The sequence below is a fragment of the Dendropsophus ebraccatus genome, chromosome 4 (assembly GCF_027789765.1).
Source record: "Dendropsophus ebraccatus isolate aDenEbr1 chromosome 4, aDenEbr1.pat, whole genome shotgun sequence".
NCBI classification, from domain to species: Eukaryota; Metazoa; Chordata; class Amphibia; order Anura; family Hylidae; genus Dendropsophus; species Dendropsophus ebraccatus.
In genome coordinates this window covers 142173969-142195306 of record NC_091457.1, presented here as the reverse complement: position 1 = coordinate 142195306, position 21338 = coordinate 142173969, and the positions used below count along the sequence as shown (strand labels likewise).

Here is a 21338-nt window from a genome sequence, read left to right as displayed (position 1 = left end):
TGTGATGCTGGGAGCAGTAGTCCCCCGGTGTGCACAGTGTTAGTTCCTGTAGTTGTGTATTGGCATGCTGGGAGCAGTAGTCCCCCGGTCTGCACAGTGTTAGGTCCTGTGGTTGTGTATTGGCATGCTGGGAGCAGTAGTCCCCCGGTGTGCACAGTGTTAGTTCCTGTGGTTGGCATGCTGGGAGCAGTAGTCCCCCGGTGTGCACAGTGTTAGTTCCTGTGGTTGGCATGCTGGGAGCAGTAGTCCCCCGGTGTGCACAGTGTTAGTTCCTGTGGTTGTGATGCTGGGAGCAGTAGTCCCCCCGGTGTGCACAGTGTTAGTTCCTGTAGTTGGCATGCTGGGAGCAGTAGTCCCCCGGTGTGCACAGTGTTAGTTCCTGTGGTTGTGATGCTGGGAGCAGTAGTCCCCCGGTGTGCACAGTGTTAGTTCCTGTGGTTGTGTATTGGCATGCTGGGAGCAGTAGTCCCCCGGTGTGCACAGTGTTAGTTCCTGTGGTTGGCATGCTGGGAGCAGTAGTCCCCCGGTGTGCACAGTGTTAGTTCCTGTGGTTGGCATGCTGGGAGCAGTAGGCCCCCGGTCTGCACAGTGTTAGTTCCTGTAGTTGGCATGCTGGGAGCAGTAGTCCCCCGGTGTGCACAGTGTTAGTTCCTGTGGTTGTGATGCTGGGAGCAGTAGTCCCCCGGTCTGCACAGTGTTAGTTCCTGTGGTTGTGATGCTGGGAGCAGTAGTCCCCCGGTGTGCACAGTGTTAGTTCCTGTAGTTGGCATGCTGGGAGCAGTAGTCCCCCGGTCTGCACAGTGTTAGTTCCTGTGGTTGTGATGCTGGGAGCAGTAGTCCCCCGGTGTGCACAGTGTTAGTTCCTGTGGTTGTGATGCTGGGAGCAGTAGTCCCCCGGTGTGCACAGTGTTATATCCTGTAGTTGGCATGCTGGGAGCAGTAGTCCCCCGGTGCGCACAGTGTTAGTTCCTGTAGTTGGCATGCTGGGAGCAGTAGTCCCCCGGTGTGCACAGTGTTAGGTCCTGTGGTTGTGATGCTGGGAGCAGTAGTCCCCCGGTGCACACAGTGTTATATCCTGTAGTTGGCATGCTGGGAGCAGTAGTCCCCCGGTCTGCACAGTGTTAGTTCCTGTAGTTGGCATGCTGGGAGCAGTAGTCCCCCGGTGTGCACAGTGTTAGGTCCTGTGGTTGTGATGCTGGGAGCAGTAGTCCCCCGGTGCACACAGTGTTATATCCTGTGGTTGTGATGCTGGGAGCAGTAGTCCCCCGGTGTGCACAGTGTTAGTTCCTGTGGTTGTGATGCTGGGAGCAGTAGTCCCCCGGTGTGCACAGTGTTAGTTCCTGTAGTTGGCATGCTGGGAGCAGTAGTCCCCCGGTGCGCACAGTGTTAGTTCCTGTGGTGTCACACTTCCTCTCAGGCCGCCGCCTCCTCCCGCCCCGTTGTTGCTGCCGCCGCCGCTGGTTCCTCCTTCCTCGCTGGGGTAGTTTTCCTGTCCCCTCCCAGGAAGTTTGTAAAAAAAATATAGGAACCACAAGGGAAAGGTTACAAGAAATAAGAAGTTAAGAGACTTTTCAGCGACTTTTGAGTGAAGCCGTAAGAAGAGGCGGGGGCCGTGCGGAGCGGAGGAGGCCGAGCAGTGACCGGAGAGATGACGGTGAGACGGGCACGGGGTGCAGCAGCGGCCGCGCTCTCCTCTAGCAGCTCCCGCACACACTCACTGGTACTTCTCAGGGGAAGTCCGGTAACTTTCTCTGGCTGTTCCTGTCAGCGCCTGGGAAAGTTGGATGACCTGTCTGCAGTGCTGCTTCTATAAGTGTCTATACAGGAGGATGCTGTATGATATTCAGGGTACTGGGAAAGCTGGGTGACCTGTCTGCAGTGCTGCTTCTATAAGTGTCTATACAGGAGGATGCTGTATGATATTCAGGGTACTGGGAAAGCTGGGTGACCTGTCTGCAGTGCTGCTTCTATATGTGTCTATACAGGAGGATGCTGTATGGTATTCAGGGTACTGGGAAAGCTGGGTGACCTGTCTGCAGTGCTGCTTCTATAAGTGTCTATACAGGAGGATGCTGTATGGTATTGAGGGTACTGGGAAAGCTGGGTGACCTGTCTGCCATAGCACGCCTATAAGTGTCTACATAGGAGGAGGCTGTATCGTGTGATAGTCAGGATACTGGGAAAGCTGGGTGGCTTGTCTGCCATACTGCTTTTATATGTGTCTACATAGGAAGATTCTGTATGATATTCAGGGTAGTGGGAAAGCTGGGTGACCTGCCTGCAGTGCTGCTTCTATAAGTGTCTATATAGGAGGATACTGTATGGTATTCAGGATACTGGGAAAGTTGGGTGACTTGTCTGCAATAGCAATCCTATAAGTGTCTACATAGGAGGATGCTGTATGGTGTGATAGTCAGGATACTGGGAAAGACTTGTTTGCCATACTGCTTCTATACGTGTCTACATAGGAGAATACTGTATGATAGGATACTGGGAAAGCTGGGTGACCTATCTGCTATACTGCTTCTATACAATTCTACATAGGAGGATGCTGTATGATATTCATGATACTGGGAAAGCTGGGTGACCTGTCTGCCATAGCACGCCTATAAGTGTCTACATATTAGAATACTGTGTGATATTCAGGATACTGGGAAAGCTGGGTGACCTGTCTGTCATGGTGGCTTCTATAAGTGTCTGCATAGGAGAATACTGTATGATATTCATGATACTGGGAAAGCTGGGTGACCTGTCTGGTGGCTTCTATAAGTGTCTGCATAGGAGAATACTGTATGATATTCAGGATACTGGGAAATCTGGGTGACTTGTCAGCCATACTGCTTCTAAATCTGTCTGCTTAGGAGGATACTGTATGATATTCAGGATACTGGGAAAGCTGGGTGACCTGTCTGCCATACTGCGTTTATAAGTGTCTGCCTAGGAAGATGCTGTAAGGTATTGCCTTTCAGGATACAGGGAAAGATGGGTGGCACACCCTGGCCTGTGTGTTGATATCCAGGTTTTCTAGGAACACATGACTAGGGTGTTGTTCACACAGGTTGGGGGCCACGTTGCTGTAACATTTCAGTTTTTTATATTGATAGCAGAGCAGTAAAAAAAAGGGAATGATATGGCAGATCCAGCGCTGACGTCCACCATCTCCTCTAGTGTAATGGTGTTGGCTTCCGAGCATCTCAGGAACAGCACGCCCCGTGTCCCTATGACCTGTGAGGGGCTCAGGACGTCATAGAGGGTCCAGGGCAGGAAGTCATCAGGTGGTGGCTGCTTCCCTCGGCTGTTTGTTGGCGGTCCGCGGAGCTGCCATAGTGCTGTCTGAGATGAGACGAGTGCTGTATACTCGGCCCGGACAGAAGCAGGCGCTGAGGTCACTTTTTGGAGGCCATGTAGGTTATGGAGAATTCCTTCATTTATCCATGGTGCCCCTTGGGACAATCTATATAGGAGAAGCCCAACAGGCATAGGGGGCAGCACTGAGCTATCTTTTCTCCTCTACCAATTATTGTGGTCTCAATACCCGCACCCCTACAGAAATATGCTTATAACACATTGTAATCATTTGGGGGGGGGGCTTTCATGGTTACATCTTCTTCTTACATTCGGGGTATATGTTGGCGTCCTGTCAGGAATGCATGTGGATGTATAGTATAATGTCCTGGCAGCTGCCCCAGTCACGTTACATAGTCAGCTAGTGACACGATCAGGCCATTTCCTGCATGTACGGGATGTATACATATTCTGTGCGGCATGTATATACACACTGTGCAGAATGTATACACACACTGCAGGGTATATACATATACTGTGTGGGATGTATACACACACTGTGCAGGATGTATGTACACACACTGTGCGGGATCTATACGTATACTGTGTGGGATATATATACACACACTGTGCGATATGTATACACACACTGCTGGATATATACATATACTGTGTTAGATGTATACACACACTGTGCGGGATCTATACGTATACTGTGCGGGATGTATGTACTAACACTGCAGGATGTATGTACTAACACTGCAGGATGTATACACAAACTGCAGGGTATATACATATACTGTGTTAGATGTATACACACTGTGCAGGATGTATGTACACACACTGTGCAGGATGTATACCTATACGTATACTGTGTGGGATATATACACACACACTGCAGGATATATACATATACTGTGTTAGACGTATACACACACTGTGCGAGATGTATACGTATACTGTGTGGGATGTATGTACTAACACTGCAGGATGTATACACACTGTGCAGGATGTATACACACACTGTGGGGTATATACATATACTGTGTTAGATGTATACACTGTGCAGGATGTATGTACACACACTGTGCAGGATGTATACCTATACGTATACTGTGTGGGATATATACACACACACTGCAGGATATATACATATACTGTGTTAGACGTGTACACACACTGTGCGAGATGTATACGTATACTGTGTGGGATGTATGTACTAACACTGCAGGATGTATACACACTGCGCGGGATGTAGACGTATACTTTGTGGGATGTATGCACCTACTACAGGATATATACGTATACTGTGTGGGATGTATACACACACTGCACGGGATGTATATAAACACACTGTGCAATATGTATACACACACTGCAGGATATATACATATACTGTGTGAGATGTATACTGTGGGATTTATACGTATACCAATTTTGGTAGGCCTGGCCAATCATCTAATGGGTATGGGGATGTATAGATGTTGGAGGGGTATGAAGGGATCATCTTGTTCTCTGGGGAGATGTATCCTCCAGGCTTCTTCCCCTCTCAGCATTCAGATCACATATATGCTCCGCTGAGCCTAGCATGCATGTATATAGGGTGGGGGTCCAGGACTTTGGCTATATAGAGATTTACAAATAAATTAAAACCGAAACCTTAAATAAACATTTCCTATGGTTTTGTGTCCACAGCTCCTTTGCAGAATATGTATCTCCATGGTAACAGACAGAAAATACATTCACACTATGACTATGGTAATCCTATAGTCTTATACTTTCTTTTAACATAGTTAAGCCACACCTAAGGGATAGAAATATGACTGTAGGATCAGACTACAGTATGTTGTCTGTTACCATGGAGACACATAGATGGCATTGATGCTGCAGATGCAAAACGATCAGTAATTTTCTATTAAGGCCTATAGCAAATTAGCTTTATTTTCAATTACATGCACACTGAGAGAATAAAAAATGGCAGTGAGTAGGTCATATCCTCCCCATGATCCCTGACACCGTACCCTGCACATTACTACTGGGGTTATGTAATACTCATATTTCAGGGCCCCGGCGGTGTGTTACACAATCATATACTGTACATCTGTCATTCATGGTTCTCACCTGGTTATTTCGGTTTTACTATGTTTGCCCATCCCGTGTGTATTGTGCGTGCTGTCACCCGGGGCGTCTTCCCTTGTATATGGGTGTCACCTGTCTCTTTTACTCTGTTCTTTCTCTTCTTCTCTCTACAGATGTTTCTTTGTGAATCGGGCTTATCCTGTACAAGGTGTATGTCGGCGCTGTGTTTTATAGTGTGTTATTTATGTGGTGTATTGTGATGCTATTGCTTGTGTTCCTGTCATGGTCTTCTCTCATACAGATGCCTGTACTGAATTGCTTTTACTAACCCTGAGTGTTGTGCGGGGCCTCAGGTGTCAATATATCCATTATCCTTGCAAAGAATTTTCCAATGCTTTATTTTTATTCATGGCTTATTATCAGTTTAGGCCAGGCACTGACACATGACACCCCTCTGTTTGTCAGAGACATAGTGCCCACATATACAGAGATCAGAGCAGGAAGCAGATGGCTCCATACAGTGTGTACTGGTCATTCTGGGGTACTGCATCTTAGCCATAATTCACTTAAATTCCAACTTAAAGGAGAAGTCTGGCGAAAATTTTTATTAAAGTATTGTATTGTCCCCCAAAAGTTATAGAAATCACCAATATACATTTATTAAGGGAAATGCTTAAACAGTGCCTTTTTCCCGGCACTTACTACTGCATCAAGGCTTCACTTTCTGGATAACATGGTGATGTCACGACCCGACTCCCAGAGCTGTGCGGGCTGTGGATGCTGGAGAGGATGATGGCAGGGGGATGCTCAGTGTCCCTCCAGTGCCCTGTGTCCCTCAGTGTTCCCCTGCCATCATCCTCTCCAGCAGCCACAGCCTGCACAGCTTTGAGTCAGGTCGTGACATCACCATTTTATCAAGGAAGTGAAGCCTTGATGCAGTAGTAAGTGCAGGGAAAAAAACACTTTACAAGCATTTCCCGTAATAAGTGTATATTGGTGATTTGTATAACTTTTGGGGGGCAATACAATACTTTCATAAAAATTTTCGCCGGACTTCTCCTTTAATGTCCACAGTATAGGAGATAAGTGTCAGATCATTGGTGGGTCGACCACTAGGAACCTGTGATCTCGAGAACAAGGACTCGAGTTGCACCTTAGAATTATGCATATGCAAGGCCGTCCTATTCATTATCTGTGGGAGGGACGAGATAGTTGAGTAGTCTCCACCCCCTTTGTTAAAGGGGTTATTCGAGGATTAGAAAAAGTACAGCTACTTTTTTTCAAAAACAGCACCACCCCTGTACTCAGGTTGTGTGTGATATTGCAGTTCAGCTCTATTCATTTCAATGGAAGTGAGTTGTGAAAACCACACCCAGACTGAGGACAGGAGAGGCGCTGTTTCTGGAAGAAATCATCCATGATTTTCTAAGCCTGGACAACCCCTTTAAAGGGGAACTAGGTTAGACGAATCTAACCTGCTGATAGCTCCCTATTGTGCATGGGGCACAGAGGAGGAAGGTATGTGTGTCTCTTACCTTCCTCCTCGGCGCCGTTCCTGTGCTGTTAGCAGTGTAATCCTCAGTCCAGAGTACCGTTAGGAGCACTGCCCACCCTCATCACTTAAGCCGCTTTCCCCTTCTAATGATAATCAATGGAGCTGGTGAGCCAGATCAGCACTCTCGGGATGGGGCAGTGCTCCGGACCGAGGGTTACACTGCTAACAGCACAGGATTACCACCAAGGAGGAAGGTAACAGATATACCTTCCTCCTCAGCACTACGTGTGCAATAGGGGGCGATCCGCAGGTAAGATTAGTCTAACCTGCACTGCTGATAGTTCCCCTTTAAATCCCCCCCAATGTGTCATTCTGAATATGGTGGTGCCAATTATGGATAATTACAGTACTTCTGGTGGCCATTTATGCCCCTGGTTGCCATAGTAACCCCTGACACCCAGCAATCGTGAGAAGGGGTTAATGTCCTGGGTCCCGTCCTTTAGCACATGGCTGTAGTTTTTCTTATCTCTTCCAGTCCCAGTCCTCACCATTGATACATGAGCCGTGTAGTGTAACTCTGTATTAACCAGCTGCATGCCGATCTCTTCACGTTTCGCTGTCCCTTCATTCAGCGTCTCCCATATCCCGGCGAGGGATTAGGTGTCTGAAGTCCCTTATACTCTCTATGGGGCGATCTCACTTTACTTCAGTCCCTCATGCGGTATTCACTGGGTGAAACCGAATCTGCGCTATCCTTCGGATGTCTCTCTGCCTCCCCTCTGCCCTCGAAGCTACGGGCCTGTGGCCAAGGGGGGCGGGTGTCACTAGCGTCCCGTCTCATACAGACAACAGCCCTGTAACCGGAGAAGGAAAGGCTCGGAGAGAGGGACAGAACTAAATGTCAGATAAGGCTCTCATGTCCTGGAGATATAGGGGAAAAAATAGAAAATGTATTATCTCGATGTATAGATATATGTGCGGCGTATAGTGACGGCAACAGATGAGCTGCGGAGGAGCGGATAGACTTAGGGAAGTGTCAGATACCCGGCTAAGCCTTGTGGCCTGTTACTGCCATGTCAGGAGAAGGACGAGGGAGCGCGAAATTGAATTAAGACGCCGAGGTGGTGAGACGTCTCCATGTTTCCCAGTAATGCGTCTTCTGCGTCCTCCGAGAGAGGTGCCGCCGCCTCAGACCTGGAGGTAGGACGTACTCACCAGGCATGGTCACCTCTCCATACCAATGTGGTGTTGTATCCTCTTTGTGTATAGTCTTTGCTGTTTCTTACGTTTTTCGTATTGATTTGTTCCGCTTTTTACGTACGACTGAATGTTCAGTTGCAGTCCATGTGTGTTTTCTCTCAACAGCCCGACCTGCTTAACTTCAAGAAGGGCTGGATGTCCCTGCTGGATGCCAATGGAGAGGTGAGTCCCTATCTAGGATCTTAGGTGAAATTAGAAAATATATACTGTATACAGATATGACCTATAGAGAAGTATACGTAAGCATTGTGTGTAGTGTATACAGCGCCGTTGGAGAGTATTTATTGTATTATATAGTGTTTGCTGTATCCCTGGAGCTGTCATTTATCATCGCTAGTTTACAAAGGTCTCACCTACAGCCGTCATCTGTGTTTAGATAAATGCTGGACATTACAAGTTATCAGCCTATGAAAGATCATGTCTATATGATGTACAGTAGTGTTCCCTGTAGATAGACACCCTGTAAGTCAGTGCTCTCTCTAGTGCCCCCTATGGGTAGCTAACCTGTAAGTCAATGCTTTCTTTTTAGTGCCCCTTATAGATAACTGCTCTGAAAGTCTATTGTCTCTTTAGTGCCCCCTATAGGTAGCTACCCTGTAAGTCAGTGCTCTCTCTAGTGCCCCCTATGGGTAGCTACCCTGTAAGTCAATGCTTTCTCTTTAACACCCTCTATGGGTAGCTACCCTCTAAGACTAAGTCAATGTTGTCTCTTTAGTGCCCCCTATAGGCTGCTATCCTGTAAGTCAACGTCACTGTGGAGACAGCATTTACTTACAGGGTAGGTACCCATAGAGGGCGCTACAGAGAAAGTAGTGACTTACCGGGTAGCTACCTATAGGGGGCACTAGAGAGACAATAGACTTTCAGAGCAGTTATCTATAAGGGGAACTAAAGAGACAGCATTGACTTACAGGGTATCTATCTATAGGGGACACTAGAGAGAGCACTGACTTAAAGGGTAGCTATCCTGTAAGCTCTCTCTGTAAAGATCAAATGAGTATAGATCATTTGCATATGTTTTCCCATGAAGCATTGCCTGTCAGACTCTTCTCTGTGAGAACCAGTAGCCCCCAGATACTTTTACACTGGACGTACAGAGCCTGTATATAAAACAGAGTGGTATCTATCTGTATACAGCAGTGTATGAAGCTGGAGAAGTGGACAATGCAATGCATGAGATATACTGAGGATATTAGTATATACTGTAAATCTCTCTCTCTCTTATAGTGGAAAAAGCACTGGTTTGTCCTGACAGATTCCAGCCTGAGATATTACAGAGACTCCAATGCTGAAGAGGTAAGGATCTGCTGTCTGAATATTTTCTTGTGTACATATATGTAATATGGTAGTTGAATGAATTCCTGAAAAGTTTCTACATTGCTTATTTGTCTTTTGTTGGTCCATTGAGTACAGAGAACTTATCCTAGACATTTATCAGAAATTGCCCCCATTCCTGGGGGAATTCATTGTGAGCCATCTCCTGTTTTGGGTACAGGTTATCTGTGACATAATGATGATGTGCTGTACAGTATCATTAATGTATATCGCTTAGGTGACCATACATTTTCAATAACTGTTGACCGAACATTTGATTTTCCCATACACATAACATATTCAAATTGTGGAGAGCAGGAGTAAGCCGCAGCCAGACACCTCTGGCAGCGGCTTATCCCTCTGAGAACAAAAAGGTTGGGCGGCGAAAATACATGCCGGACCTTTCTCCCCGCCAACATAATCTGTCATCTTACGGTAATGGATCAGGTAGGTAAAATGTTTATCAGCCACGTAACCTAAAGAAGGAGAACTGAGCCTGAATGGACTTGTATATACTGTTTGTATATGGGAGCAGCGGGCCTGGTGCTGTACACTGCCATCCAGGACTTTTCACTCCCTGTCAATCAGGCCTCCTCCGCCTTCCTGTCTGCTCCATATAATAATAATAATAACGCCTCGCCCATCCATGTTCCTCCAACGTGTGGCACATATAACAATAAACATTAGAAGCTAAAAATAATGCAATCTAATGGTGAAACAGAAGCTACACATAACAACTACACCTACACTAAAGGGAGATTGGGTAATACCTGACTTCCTTGTTTCTAAGTGTTATCTCCCAATACAAGGCCTTCTTACCCAGTTCCCTATATAGAGTTACTATATAGTTAGTTTTTTTTATACAGTTATTACTGGTTATAGCCTAAAGTCCCTTAGAGGATATGGACAACTGGAGCTAAAAATGTGCTTAAAAAGAGACTCCCCTTTAATTTTTTTTTTTTTAAATTTCAAGAGATTTGACTTTGTAACGAATTCCAGTACGTCAGATGTTTCCCACATTAGCATGTTCTTTGTCCTGAGGCCATTTGCCGCTCGCCTCACCCATTATACGTTACAAACCAAGGAAAAACAAGTTGAGAACTACTATAAGATTCACCATTCATGGCTTGTGATCTCATATAGGAGAGATTGTCTGTGCAGTAGAGTGTATGATACCTTGTACAACAGGCCCAAAGGCTAAGAATTCCTCCCCGATGCTGGGAGCTGTTGCTGTTCTGGGAATGAAATGCTTGGTCAGCCACATTGTCTGCTCCGCGTACATCAGTGCAGAATATACACACGTGCCTCTCAGGCCCTGATATGTGGCTTTCCAACTGTTAGAAAGTACGGCTATTATTTTGCACAAGGGACTGTATCACATTAATAGGCTATGACTAGAGATAAGCGAACCGGGTTCGGGTTCGAGTCGATCCGAACCCTGGGGCTGCTGAACTTGGATAAAGCTCTAAGGTTGTCTGGAAAACATGGATACAGCCACTGACTATATCCATGTTTTCCACATAGCCTTAGGGCTTTATACAAGTTCAGCAGCCACCGCTAATCAAATGCCGAAAGTTCGGGTTTGGATCGATGCTCCATATTAGCCTATGGGGGCGCTGTGCGCAATGCAGTTGGTTGCATTCAGCGTTCCCATCCAGGGTGGCTCCAGCTCTCTGGGCTAATGTGAAAAAACCTTTAGATGGTTTATTGGAAAAAATTTTTTGGTCGCCCAGGATCCATACAGAGCTGGGGGCTTCTCCCATACAGTAATAGTTGGTTTCTGCATAGATCACTTCTGGGAAGCATCACTAGAGCATTGAAGTTCACTATTTAAAGAATTCATCCATCAGGGTTGTGAAAAAATACAAGATAAACAGTGATTACGGATGTCTGCCAAGTTATAGGGAGGGATCCGTGTAGAACGGTGGCGAAATACTGTATGTTCCGGACTCCTCCGCAGTATACATTCTTGCAGAGGAGAAACAGCTCTGGGGTCCTGGCTTCCAATGCAAGGACTATATTGAATCTGTATGTTCTTCCACACACATACTGATATATATAGCCCTTAGGCTGTGTTCACACGTTCAGGTTTTTAATTTCAATTATTAAATACAAAGCCAGATCATATATAGATGACCTAGGAATACTCCTTTGTTCAGATCTTTTCCTGGCTTTGTATTCAATAATTGCAATCACAAACCTGAACGTGTGAACAGGCCTCTACGCTAAATTCACGCATCGTGTTTTTGATGTGTCTTTTTATTGCAGTTGCGCAAAAATACATCAAAAACTCAATGGGGGAGATTTATCAAACATGGTGTAAAGTGAAACTGTCTCAGTTGCCCCTAGCAACCAATCAGATTCCACCTTTCATTCCTCACAGACTCTTTGGAAAATGAAAGGTGGAATCTGATTGGTTGCTAGGGGCAACTGAGCCAGTTTCACTTTACACCATGTTTGATAAATCTCCCCCATTGTGTGAACTTACGGCCACAACTACAACTTCCAGCATACCCTGACAGCGTTCAGCAGATGGGATTGTGACATACATTCTGTGGCCCTAGGTGTCCCCCCCCCCCCCCCCCCCTCCCCTTAGGCTATATTCACACACCGGTGCTTCATGGAGCACTACATCCGGTCCACATTACAGCATGTGTTTTTTGTTGTTGTTTTTTGCGGCACAGATCGCGGCCCGTACACACCTACGGACATGTGAGTGGGGCCATTGAATACCATTGGTCCTATGTTCTATCCGCAATTGCGGACAGAACAACGGATGTGTGAATGTAGCCTTAATCTCTGCTTTATCTTTGTATGTTTTTCGACGTTCCACACTGCCAGCATGGAATGTGAATGAGGCCGTACTCAGGAATTCATTGTGTATTAGGTGTATAAGTGTTGTGTATACTGTGTAGGAGAGGGATCCGTTTTTACAGTAATATGTGGTGTAAAGGTATTTAGTTTATTTTCCAGTTTGACCTTTCACCTTTAGGCCTCATTTACAGGGGCCACGTGTGACCATATCAGCATTTTCCTCAAGTTCCTATTCTTGAGATTGCAGGGGGTCCCAATAATAATATGGTCAGACATTTGTCCCTTAATGGTGCGTTCACACCTACAGGATCTGCAGCTGATTTTCTGCAGCAGATTTCAGTTAAATAACTGAACACAGCATCAAATCTGATGCTGTGTTCAGTTATTTAACTGAAATCTGCTGCAGAAAATCAGCTGCAGATCCTGTAGGTGTGAACGCACCCTTAAGGAGTACTCTGGCGAAAATCTTTTTCTTTCAGATCAACTGATTTCAGAAAGTTATATAGGTTTGTAACTTACTTCTGTTTAAAACTCTCAAGTCTTCCCATACTTATCAGCTGCTATATGTCCTGCAGGTAGTAGTGATTTTTCATTCTGACACTTTTCTCTGCTGCCACCTCTGTTCGAGACAGGAACTGTGCAGAGCAGGAGAGGTTTTCTATGGGATTTGCCACTGCTCAGGACATACAGCTAAGTACTGGAAGACTGGAGATTTTTAAATAGAAGTAAATTACAAATCTATATAACTTTCTAAAACCAGATGATTTAAGAGAAAGAGATTTTTGCTGGACAACCCATTTAATCCTTTGAATAGGGGGATAACTTCAACCAGTGAAACAACCCCTTAAAGGTTTTGTCCAGGCTTAGAGAAACATGGCTTCTTTCTTCCAGAAACAGCATCTCTTCTGCCCTCAGTTTGGGTGTGGATTTTGCAGCTCTGCTCTACTGAAGTGAATGTATTACCGCGAACAGCCTGAGGACAGGGGTGGCGCTGTTTTTGAAGAATGTAGTTGTGCTTTTTCTAATCCTGGATAACCCATTTACCCAGGATCCCTGGTAAACCTACAGCAGATTCCATGTGCTTTACATGCACAGTGAAATCTATGGTGAAAACGCACAGCGTGCTCACATTTCCGTGCAGAAACCATCCGCATCATATGGATGTAATCCTGTCACTCTTCACCCACTTGCCTTCTACAGTAATCCGCTATGGATTTTACTCCTACAAATCCACAGGTAAAATAATGGTTGTTATCTGCCACGTGTGGCGCTGGGCGTGCGAGGCTCCGGAGAGGATAAAAGTGAATGTATGTGGGAAGTCTCCGTACAGGTTTTAACATATTTTTTGCTCTCTCCCTAGGCAGATGAATTAGATGGAGAGATTGATCTGCGGACTTGCACCGACGTGCCTGAGTTTGCTGTACAGAGGAATTATGGATTCCAGATTCATGTGAGTTTAGCGTCTGCAGGAATTGTTTGTGTCGGTGTGTTAAATTCACTATTACAGCGAGGCTTGTTACCTGTACTAAGATATACTGGGGAGGAGTGGGGAAAGGTTTCAGTCTCTGTTATTATCTCCTAATGGATGGTAATAGCCAACAAAAACTTTCTTCTGACACTCTATGTAGTGACAGGTGGGACCTTTTCCCCCTCGGGCTGTACTCCGCCATTCCAGGCATCAGAATGCCTTAAAGGGAATCTGTCAGCACCCGGGCCCTACCTAAGGTGCTGACCGTGTGCTGTAGCTGGCAGTCCCCTAATAAGCATGGTGCCTTTTGGTAATTTGTGCGTGCAGTGGATTATGCACAATCCTACTGTAATGAAGTGTTAAAATGTTGTTTGTGCTACACTCTGGCGACCTCACCACTCCTTCCTCCTCCCTCTTCTTCATGAATAATCAATGCTGCCTGGCCTCTGGCTCGCTCAGCTGTAAGCCAGTGTCTCTGATTGCAGATCAGTCCTCTGTAGGCAGGTTATGTCTGAAAGAAACACTCCAGGTATAGTTGAATTTCTGAAGCCTGATGTGTTGGAGCGGTAGTCTAGGGGTAACTCACCTGTCTACAGACCTGCCAGCAGTTCATTCTTTGGTTCAAATCCCCTGATGGAAATTAAATATAGGTCTTTATTTATTTTTTTTTCTTCTCATTATTGTATCATTTTTAAGGCTGTGTTGCTCTGTATTTTGCAACCAAATCCAGGAGTGGATTGAAAACACAGAAAGGCTATGCTCACACGATGTTGAAACTGAGTGGATGGCCGTCATTTAATGGCAAATAATAGCCAATATTTCAAAACAACGGCCGTTGTTTTAAGATAACGGCAATTATTGGCCATGCCCCAATTTCAACAGGGATTTGAACCAAAGAATGAACTGCTGACAGGTGAGTTACCCCTAGACCACAGCTCCAACACATTTGGGATGAGATATTCAACCATTTGTGAGTGTTTCTTTCAGACATAACCTGCCTACAGAGGACTGATCTGCAATCAGAGACACTGGCTGACAGCTGAGCGAGCAGGAGGCCAGGCAGCATTGATTATTCATTAGGGGAGGGAGGAGGAAGGAGTGGTGAGGTGTGCCAGAGTGTGGCACAAACAACTACTCTTTGACACTTCATTACAGGAGGAGACCTGAAATTGTGCATTATCCACTCCACAAAGTCATTACCAAAAGACACCATGCTCACTAGGGGACTGCCAGCTACAGCACACTGTCAGCACCTTAGGTAGGCCCAGGTGCTGACAGATTCCCTTTAAAAACTTTCTGTTTGCTTTATTAAAGGGGTATCTCCATCTTATAGCTAGGATATGTCATTACATTATGATCAGCAAGTGGACCCCCACCAATCTTGAGAATGTAATGGGCTGGGGCCTGGTATTGGGCTGTATCCCCTTCCTTGGCTTTCTTCTGCATGGTAGCATCTAGCCACCAAATTTGCGACCCGGTCCTATTTAAGCAAATGGTCCAGACAGTCAAGTGGCCAGGAGTGTGCTGTGCGGGATAAAAGTCAGGGAATGAAGCGCTCTGTCCTGATTCCAGAGGTCATAAACCAATGGCATATTCTGGCAGTACTCCATCACTTCATGAGGTCAGGACACCCCTGTAATGCAACTTTCTGTGGTGACAACAAACAATAATAAGGCATCAATTTAATCTTTAGTTATCTGCAATGTACGTTACAAACTGCAGACGCTGCTCTATAGCTGTTAGCTGAAGGAGACCCATAGAAAAATGCTTTTATTCTTTGGTGCAAAGAGTCAAAGAGGCTAATGAAGTGCAGCACGTTGGAATGCCTCTTTGCTCCCCCGCCCATCTTTATCCATGCTTGATTGATAGTTAGCTGGAAGCAGGGTCAGGTATGCAAAAAAAATCAACAATAGTACCCTTACAGTGTCTGCAGTTTAAGGCTATGTTCACACTACGTAAAACTATGGCCGTAGTTCTCGCCGAAGAACTCCGGCCGTAGTTTTGAGGAGTTGAACAATGCCTCATGTGCAATGGGATCCCGGCCGGAGCGTACACACATCGTATGTGCTCCGGCCGGGATCCCATGTGGCGCCGGAAAAAACTGACATGTCGGTGCACACAGTGAAGCGAGCGGCTCCGGCCACTTGCTTCACTGTGGGCTATGGGAAGCTCTGCGGGCGCACGCTGATGCGCCCGCATCAGAGCTCTGCGGCCGGACGGATCATCACGGTCAGGGTCACGGGACGGACGGTCTCATGCGCTGTGTGAACATAGCCTAAAACCTGAATTGCAGCTGATAGATTCACTTTAAGCCAACACTAGACAACAGAGGAAACAAAATAATCTTCTTACTCTTCTAGACAAATGAAGGTGTGTTCACACTTTCCGCCATGACATCTGGGATAAGAAGAAACTGGATTGAAGCACTGAGAAAAAATGTCCACCCGGTTTCCATCCCCGATGTGACCAAGTAAGTGACAAAGTTACCTGCGATCCCCAGATGTCATGTACAGTAGAGATGACTCCTTACAGGGACTATTGGGCCTATCTTATCTCTGCACCTCCTACCCCCCTCAATGCTATTGTTCATTTATACAGTAGTAACAGTCTGTTAACCTCTAGATGTGGCAATATCTACTGTCCAAGGCAAACACAACACAAATTAACCCATTAATGACATATATACGGTGCATGTGTGTGGGAGGAACTGAGCCTATGGTAAGTGCTAACTGCAGCTGACATCCACTGATGGCGGTCAGGATTGGAGATACCTCAGATCCCAGATGTTTAAACCCCTAGATGCCAGTCAAAAGCAACTATATCATCTAGAGTTAGGCTCCTTTTAAACGGCTCGACAAGGACGCAAGCGAGCGACGTTGGTGCTTGTTTGCAGTCACTTTGAATTGAGGGGCCAAGCGGCTTGAATGATCACTGTATTGTTCATGTGGCTATTTAAATATATTGCTGCCGGCAGCACATCACCTGTTTATTTTCAGTCCTGCAAAAAAAGATGCGTTCAGCCAAGGATCGGGCGTTCCCCTGCTCCTCAGCTGATCACTGTCACTTTTACGCAGGCCGATTATCAGCCGAAGGAGCGTTTCTAGTGACACTTCGGCCTTAGGTCCCATGTGCTGGCCTCCAGTAGTGCCTTTTCTCTTGACACTTTGCAGGAAGCTGCTTGAATATTATGGCAGCTGGGTCCTTTTAAATGCCACCCGGACAGCCCTGACTCCTATTACATCCTGTTCATCATTATAGGAAATATGCAGAATGAGAGTACACCGGAATACATTACTGACCTTCCTTGTAATACAAGGACAACTTGGGTCCTCCAGATCAGGAACTGCTTGAGCAGCGAGGCATGCCATTCTGGTTATATACTCTTATTGGGGGACATAGTCTACCAGCTATGGAAGAGATCTGGTGTCTATCTATTATACCACTGCCCGTTAACTGAAATATGCAGTGATCTCTGAATATACCTTCTTTTCTAGGCTGTCGGAGAGCAATAAGGAGAACACATTTGTTGCCACACGGCAGAGTCAGAGGCCGGAGGAACTCCGGCTTAGTTCAGAAGTCAGAACAAGAAAAGTGGAACTGGCTGGATCCCGACAGGGTTCATTTGACTATGTGGAGTTGTCCCCACTATCCCCAGGAGAGGATAGGGATCAGAGATCCGAGGAGCGCAGGCGCTGGTTTGAGGCGCCCCCTGGAGGAGACTCTTCATCACGTCGTATTACACAGACGCCACTCACAGAGGAGCAAAAGCAGCGTCTGAGCGAAGACATTGAGGCCAAGTGGAAGGAACTAGAGAGACTTCCCTTACGAGAGACAAAACAGACGTCCCTTACTTGTTTGCTTGGTGGAAGCAGAAGTAAATCTGGAGGAGAAAGCACAGCGGCACTTGAGAAACAGGTACATAGGGAGCAAACATGGTCAATAAATCTCATATGCAGCACTGGCTGCATTCCTCTAATTCAGGGATGGAGGGCCTCCACCCCTCCAGCTGTTGCTAAACTACAATTCTCATGCTTGGACAACCCAAACTTCAAAACACATCTGTTTTTTTTTAACGTACACAAAATCTTGGTGGGCCACACTTTTGTGTACATCAGAAAAAAGGATGCGTTTTGATCCATTTTTATTTATAATGGAAGTAAATGGAAAAGCGGATTAAAACAGATGCACACAAATGCATCCGTTTTGGAAAAAAAAAAAAAAAAAGTTACAAAATGTAGTTTGAACCCAGATTTAGTAAGAAATATATGGAGATGTGACCTGCTGATGATCATTGCCCCTTCTTCCTGTTAGTAAGTCAGGGCACTAGAAAAAGTTTGCTGTTTCACTCCCTTTTATCAAATCAGATAATTTTTTTTAATTGAATTTTTCCAACAAATACACAAAATAAAACATTATCCAACATAAATGGAAAGTATCATACAGTTTTATCAAGATAAGTGGTAAGTTTTCCAGTTGCAAATCATAACACGCATACAAATGTTACACTCTGTAACTACAGGTGTGTAGAATACCAAATAATATAAAAAGATAAACTATAACAAGAAAACATGTACATGTCTTGTCTCCATCCTAAGATAGATACTAAACTAGTGTGTCCCTTACCTACTGTATAATTTGGTAGTTAACTACGCATGTAGTCACATGATAGAATACAATGCATCAATACCTTGGAGTATCAGTATAACTTTACATTGCATTGTTTCACTCCCTTTTTGGTGCTTGACTGTACATGGTGGCTGTACGGATCCCATTGACTTAAAGGGTTGTCCAGCGTTAGAAAAACATGGCCACTTTCTTCCTGTCTAAAGTTTGCAAATCAGTTCCATTGAAGTGAATGGAGCTTGGTTGTAAACCACACCTGACCTGGAGACAAGAGTGGTGCTATCTCTAGAAGAAAGTGTCCATGCTTTTATAGCGCTGGATAACCCTTTTTAATTCTTCTTGCCTTATTGTACTTATTATTATTATTGTGTTTATAAATGACTGTGTGCATTACCTATCTATAGATTCAGAGCTTAAAGATGCAACTGGAGAAGGCGAAGAAGGAATTGGAGGCTCAGAGAAGTGGAAGCGAGACGTCTCTACCCCCTGGCTATATATCTCAGGTAGGTCACACGTGGGCCATAGCACAGTGTACTCCAGGATTATGAGTTTTATTACTTTTTTAACTTTTTTTTTTTTCTTCACATATCTCAATGGCAAATGAGCAAATGCATCAATCGTTCCTTTACCTTGCATTTACAGATTGGCAGAAACAATGCAGTAAATGTATCACTAGGGAGCACATAACACAATACATTTGGTGACCTAGGAGAACTTTTCTTATTTATTGGCGTAATGGCCGCTATTATTCCACAAAATACAAGGAGTTAATGGAGTTAAAACTTGTTCCTCTTCTTTCGATAAGTGTTCCCCATTGTGTGCATGTGGCTAATCTGATTCTATTGTAGATACGATATTCTGTCTGAAAAGTCATTCAGACAAGTAGAGTCTAGTGGAAGAGTTCCCCTACCACACCTAGGAAGAAAGAAAGATAAGGACTGCTCAAGAGAAAGAGTGTTTGTATTCGGATTATTATGCCCGTCCTTCTCTATCTATTGACTGATAAAGTTTTCTGATACTTTTTAGAGTCATTATCATAGAGGAGCCCCAATATTGATGCTCTTTGCATTGTATTCTACCATCCATGCTGCACAGATAGCGCCACTTGGTGGGAAAAAGTGTGAAAAATGAGCGTGACAATCTTTCCCCACCACTGCGTGTAGTTTACCTCTTCCAAGCTTTTTGCACTGTTTAGTCTTCTAGCTTTGTGCTGCTTTTATAGAAAAAACAGCAATGAAAGTAAAAAAGTACAATAGAGATACACGTCTTAGAACATAAAGGGCTGGATATTTTTTATTTTTTTTTATTCTTACTTTTACAAATAGAACTGCTTTGCATTTGGTTTACATTAAAGATGGGCTTGACTTTTGCAGCTTATAGGTATGTACAATACAATACAAGCTGCCGGATGCTGTTCAGGCTCATTTCATCAGATTGCTCTGGGATGGCTCAGCCAAATGGTAGAAAATTTTTAATGAAGACCAGTTACGGCTTTGGTTTATTGGTAAAAGAACACAAAGTGCAATAACAAAAAGGTTGATTGGTAACCAGAGCTAAAACTATCTATGAAAAGGGTTATCCAGGCTTAGAAAAACATGGCCACTCTCTTTCAGAAACAGCACCACTCTTGTCCTCAGTTTCGCTGTGGATTTTGCAACACATTTCCATGAAAGTGAATGGGGATAAATTGCAATACCACGGACAACCTGAGGACAGGGGTGGCACTGTTTTTCTCTTTTCTAATCTTGGATAACCCCATGAAATATAACATCAAATATAATTGCATTTCTAAGACCTGTAAGTGGTGTGGTTCTCTCCGACAAGGTGGTTGTAAGCACTTGTCCAACTTTCTCTGCAGGAGGCCTGTGAACACAGTCTGTCTCAGATGGAGAATTCACACAAGCAGCTTTTATCTGAACTCCAGAGACACCATGAATGGGAGATCCAGAGACTGCGGCAGGAGAAGGATCAGCTGCTGGCAGAGGAGGCTGCAGCCACCGCATCTGGTAAGGAGGAGGGAGGGACCGTTACAATTGATGGAAGTCATGTGCAGGTCACAGAAACAAAGAACAGTGCTATAGCGTCATAGAGGCCTTGTCTTCTATCCCTACTAACTACAGTCTATATAAAAGGGGTTTTTGGAGGCCTCCTATTGTCAGACCCCAGTCAGTATGGAATTGATGGCATCATATTGTAAATTCGCACATACTATTATATATGTGTTGGTGGTTACATCTTTGCAGAATCGTGGTAACAATTTATCACTTGGCTCGTGGTGGAAACACAAACCCACAACCACAAACCAAACCATTCTTTATACACTACTGGTATGATGGTTTCGATTCCTCTTATCAAGTCATTTGCAAAGTAAACACAACATGTCGCTTATGAAAGGACACAATGTAAGCTGTAAAGATGTCCTCCGACCAGTCACATCATGGCACATTGTTAACAGGCAACTAATTTACTTAAAGTCATAGGGGGAGATGATCATTATTAGGGCAGTCTATTTAACAAGACGGCCACCTTTGCATGATATATTCCTGAAGTAGGAACATAGGGCGAGATTTATCAAACATGGCTCAGTTGCCCCTAACAACCAATCAGATTCCACTTTTCATTCCTCACAGACTCTTAATCTAGAATCTGATTGGTTGCTAGGGGCAACTGAGCCAGTTTCGCTTTACACCATGTTTGATAAATCTCCCCCATAGTCTCATCAGAGATGACCTCCTGCAGAATGAAGCCCCTGTTTTCACCCCTAATAAACAAATGATTTTGCTGGGGAAAGTTATGGCCAGATAGGCTTTTCTTTGCAGCAGTTGCTAACATTACACTGTTGAGGTGAATTTGCAGCATGTTAAAGTGAATCTGTCAGCACCTGGGCTGGCCCTGAGGTGCTGAAGATGTAGTGTAGATGTGTGTCCCCTATTGTGTCTTTCTTGAAGGCATTGGTGCTGTAGATTTTCCACAATCTTGCCCAATACATTTAAAACAAGT

The 21338-nt window shown here is 44.9% G+C and overlaps 1 protein-coding gene across 5 annotated transcripts in view; it reads left to right on the top strand.

The window, feature by feature from the left end:
- The window catches only part of TRIOBP (TRIO and F-actin binding protein), a 48009-nt gene that overhangs the window by 7348 nt on the left and 19323 nt on the right, over window positions 1-21338 (top strand). For 2 of the 5 annotated variants that reach the window (XM_069967251.1, XM_069967252.1), the window contains exons 2-8: window positions 8225-8281; window positions 9347-9415; window positions 13608-13697; window positions 16076-16185; window positions 17210-17630; window positions 18743-18841; window positions 20197-20344. In XM_069967251.1, coding sequence (XP_069823352.1) covers window positions 8225-8281; window positions 9347-9415; window positions 13608-13697; window positions 16076-16185; window positions 17210-17630; window positions 18743-18841; window positions 20197-20344 — 994 coding nt within the window. Of the gene's footprint in view, window positions 1-1433; window positions 1655-7060; window positions 8060-8200; window positions 8282-9346; window positions 9416-13607; window positions 13698-16075; window positions 16186-17209; window positions 17631-18742; window positions 18842-20196; window positions 20345-21338 lie in introns of those variants that run through there. The other 3 variants (XM_069967255.1, XM_069967256.1, XM_069967253.1) reach the window with 3 other exon arrangements.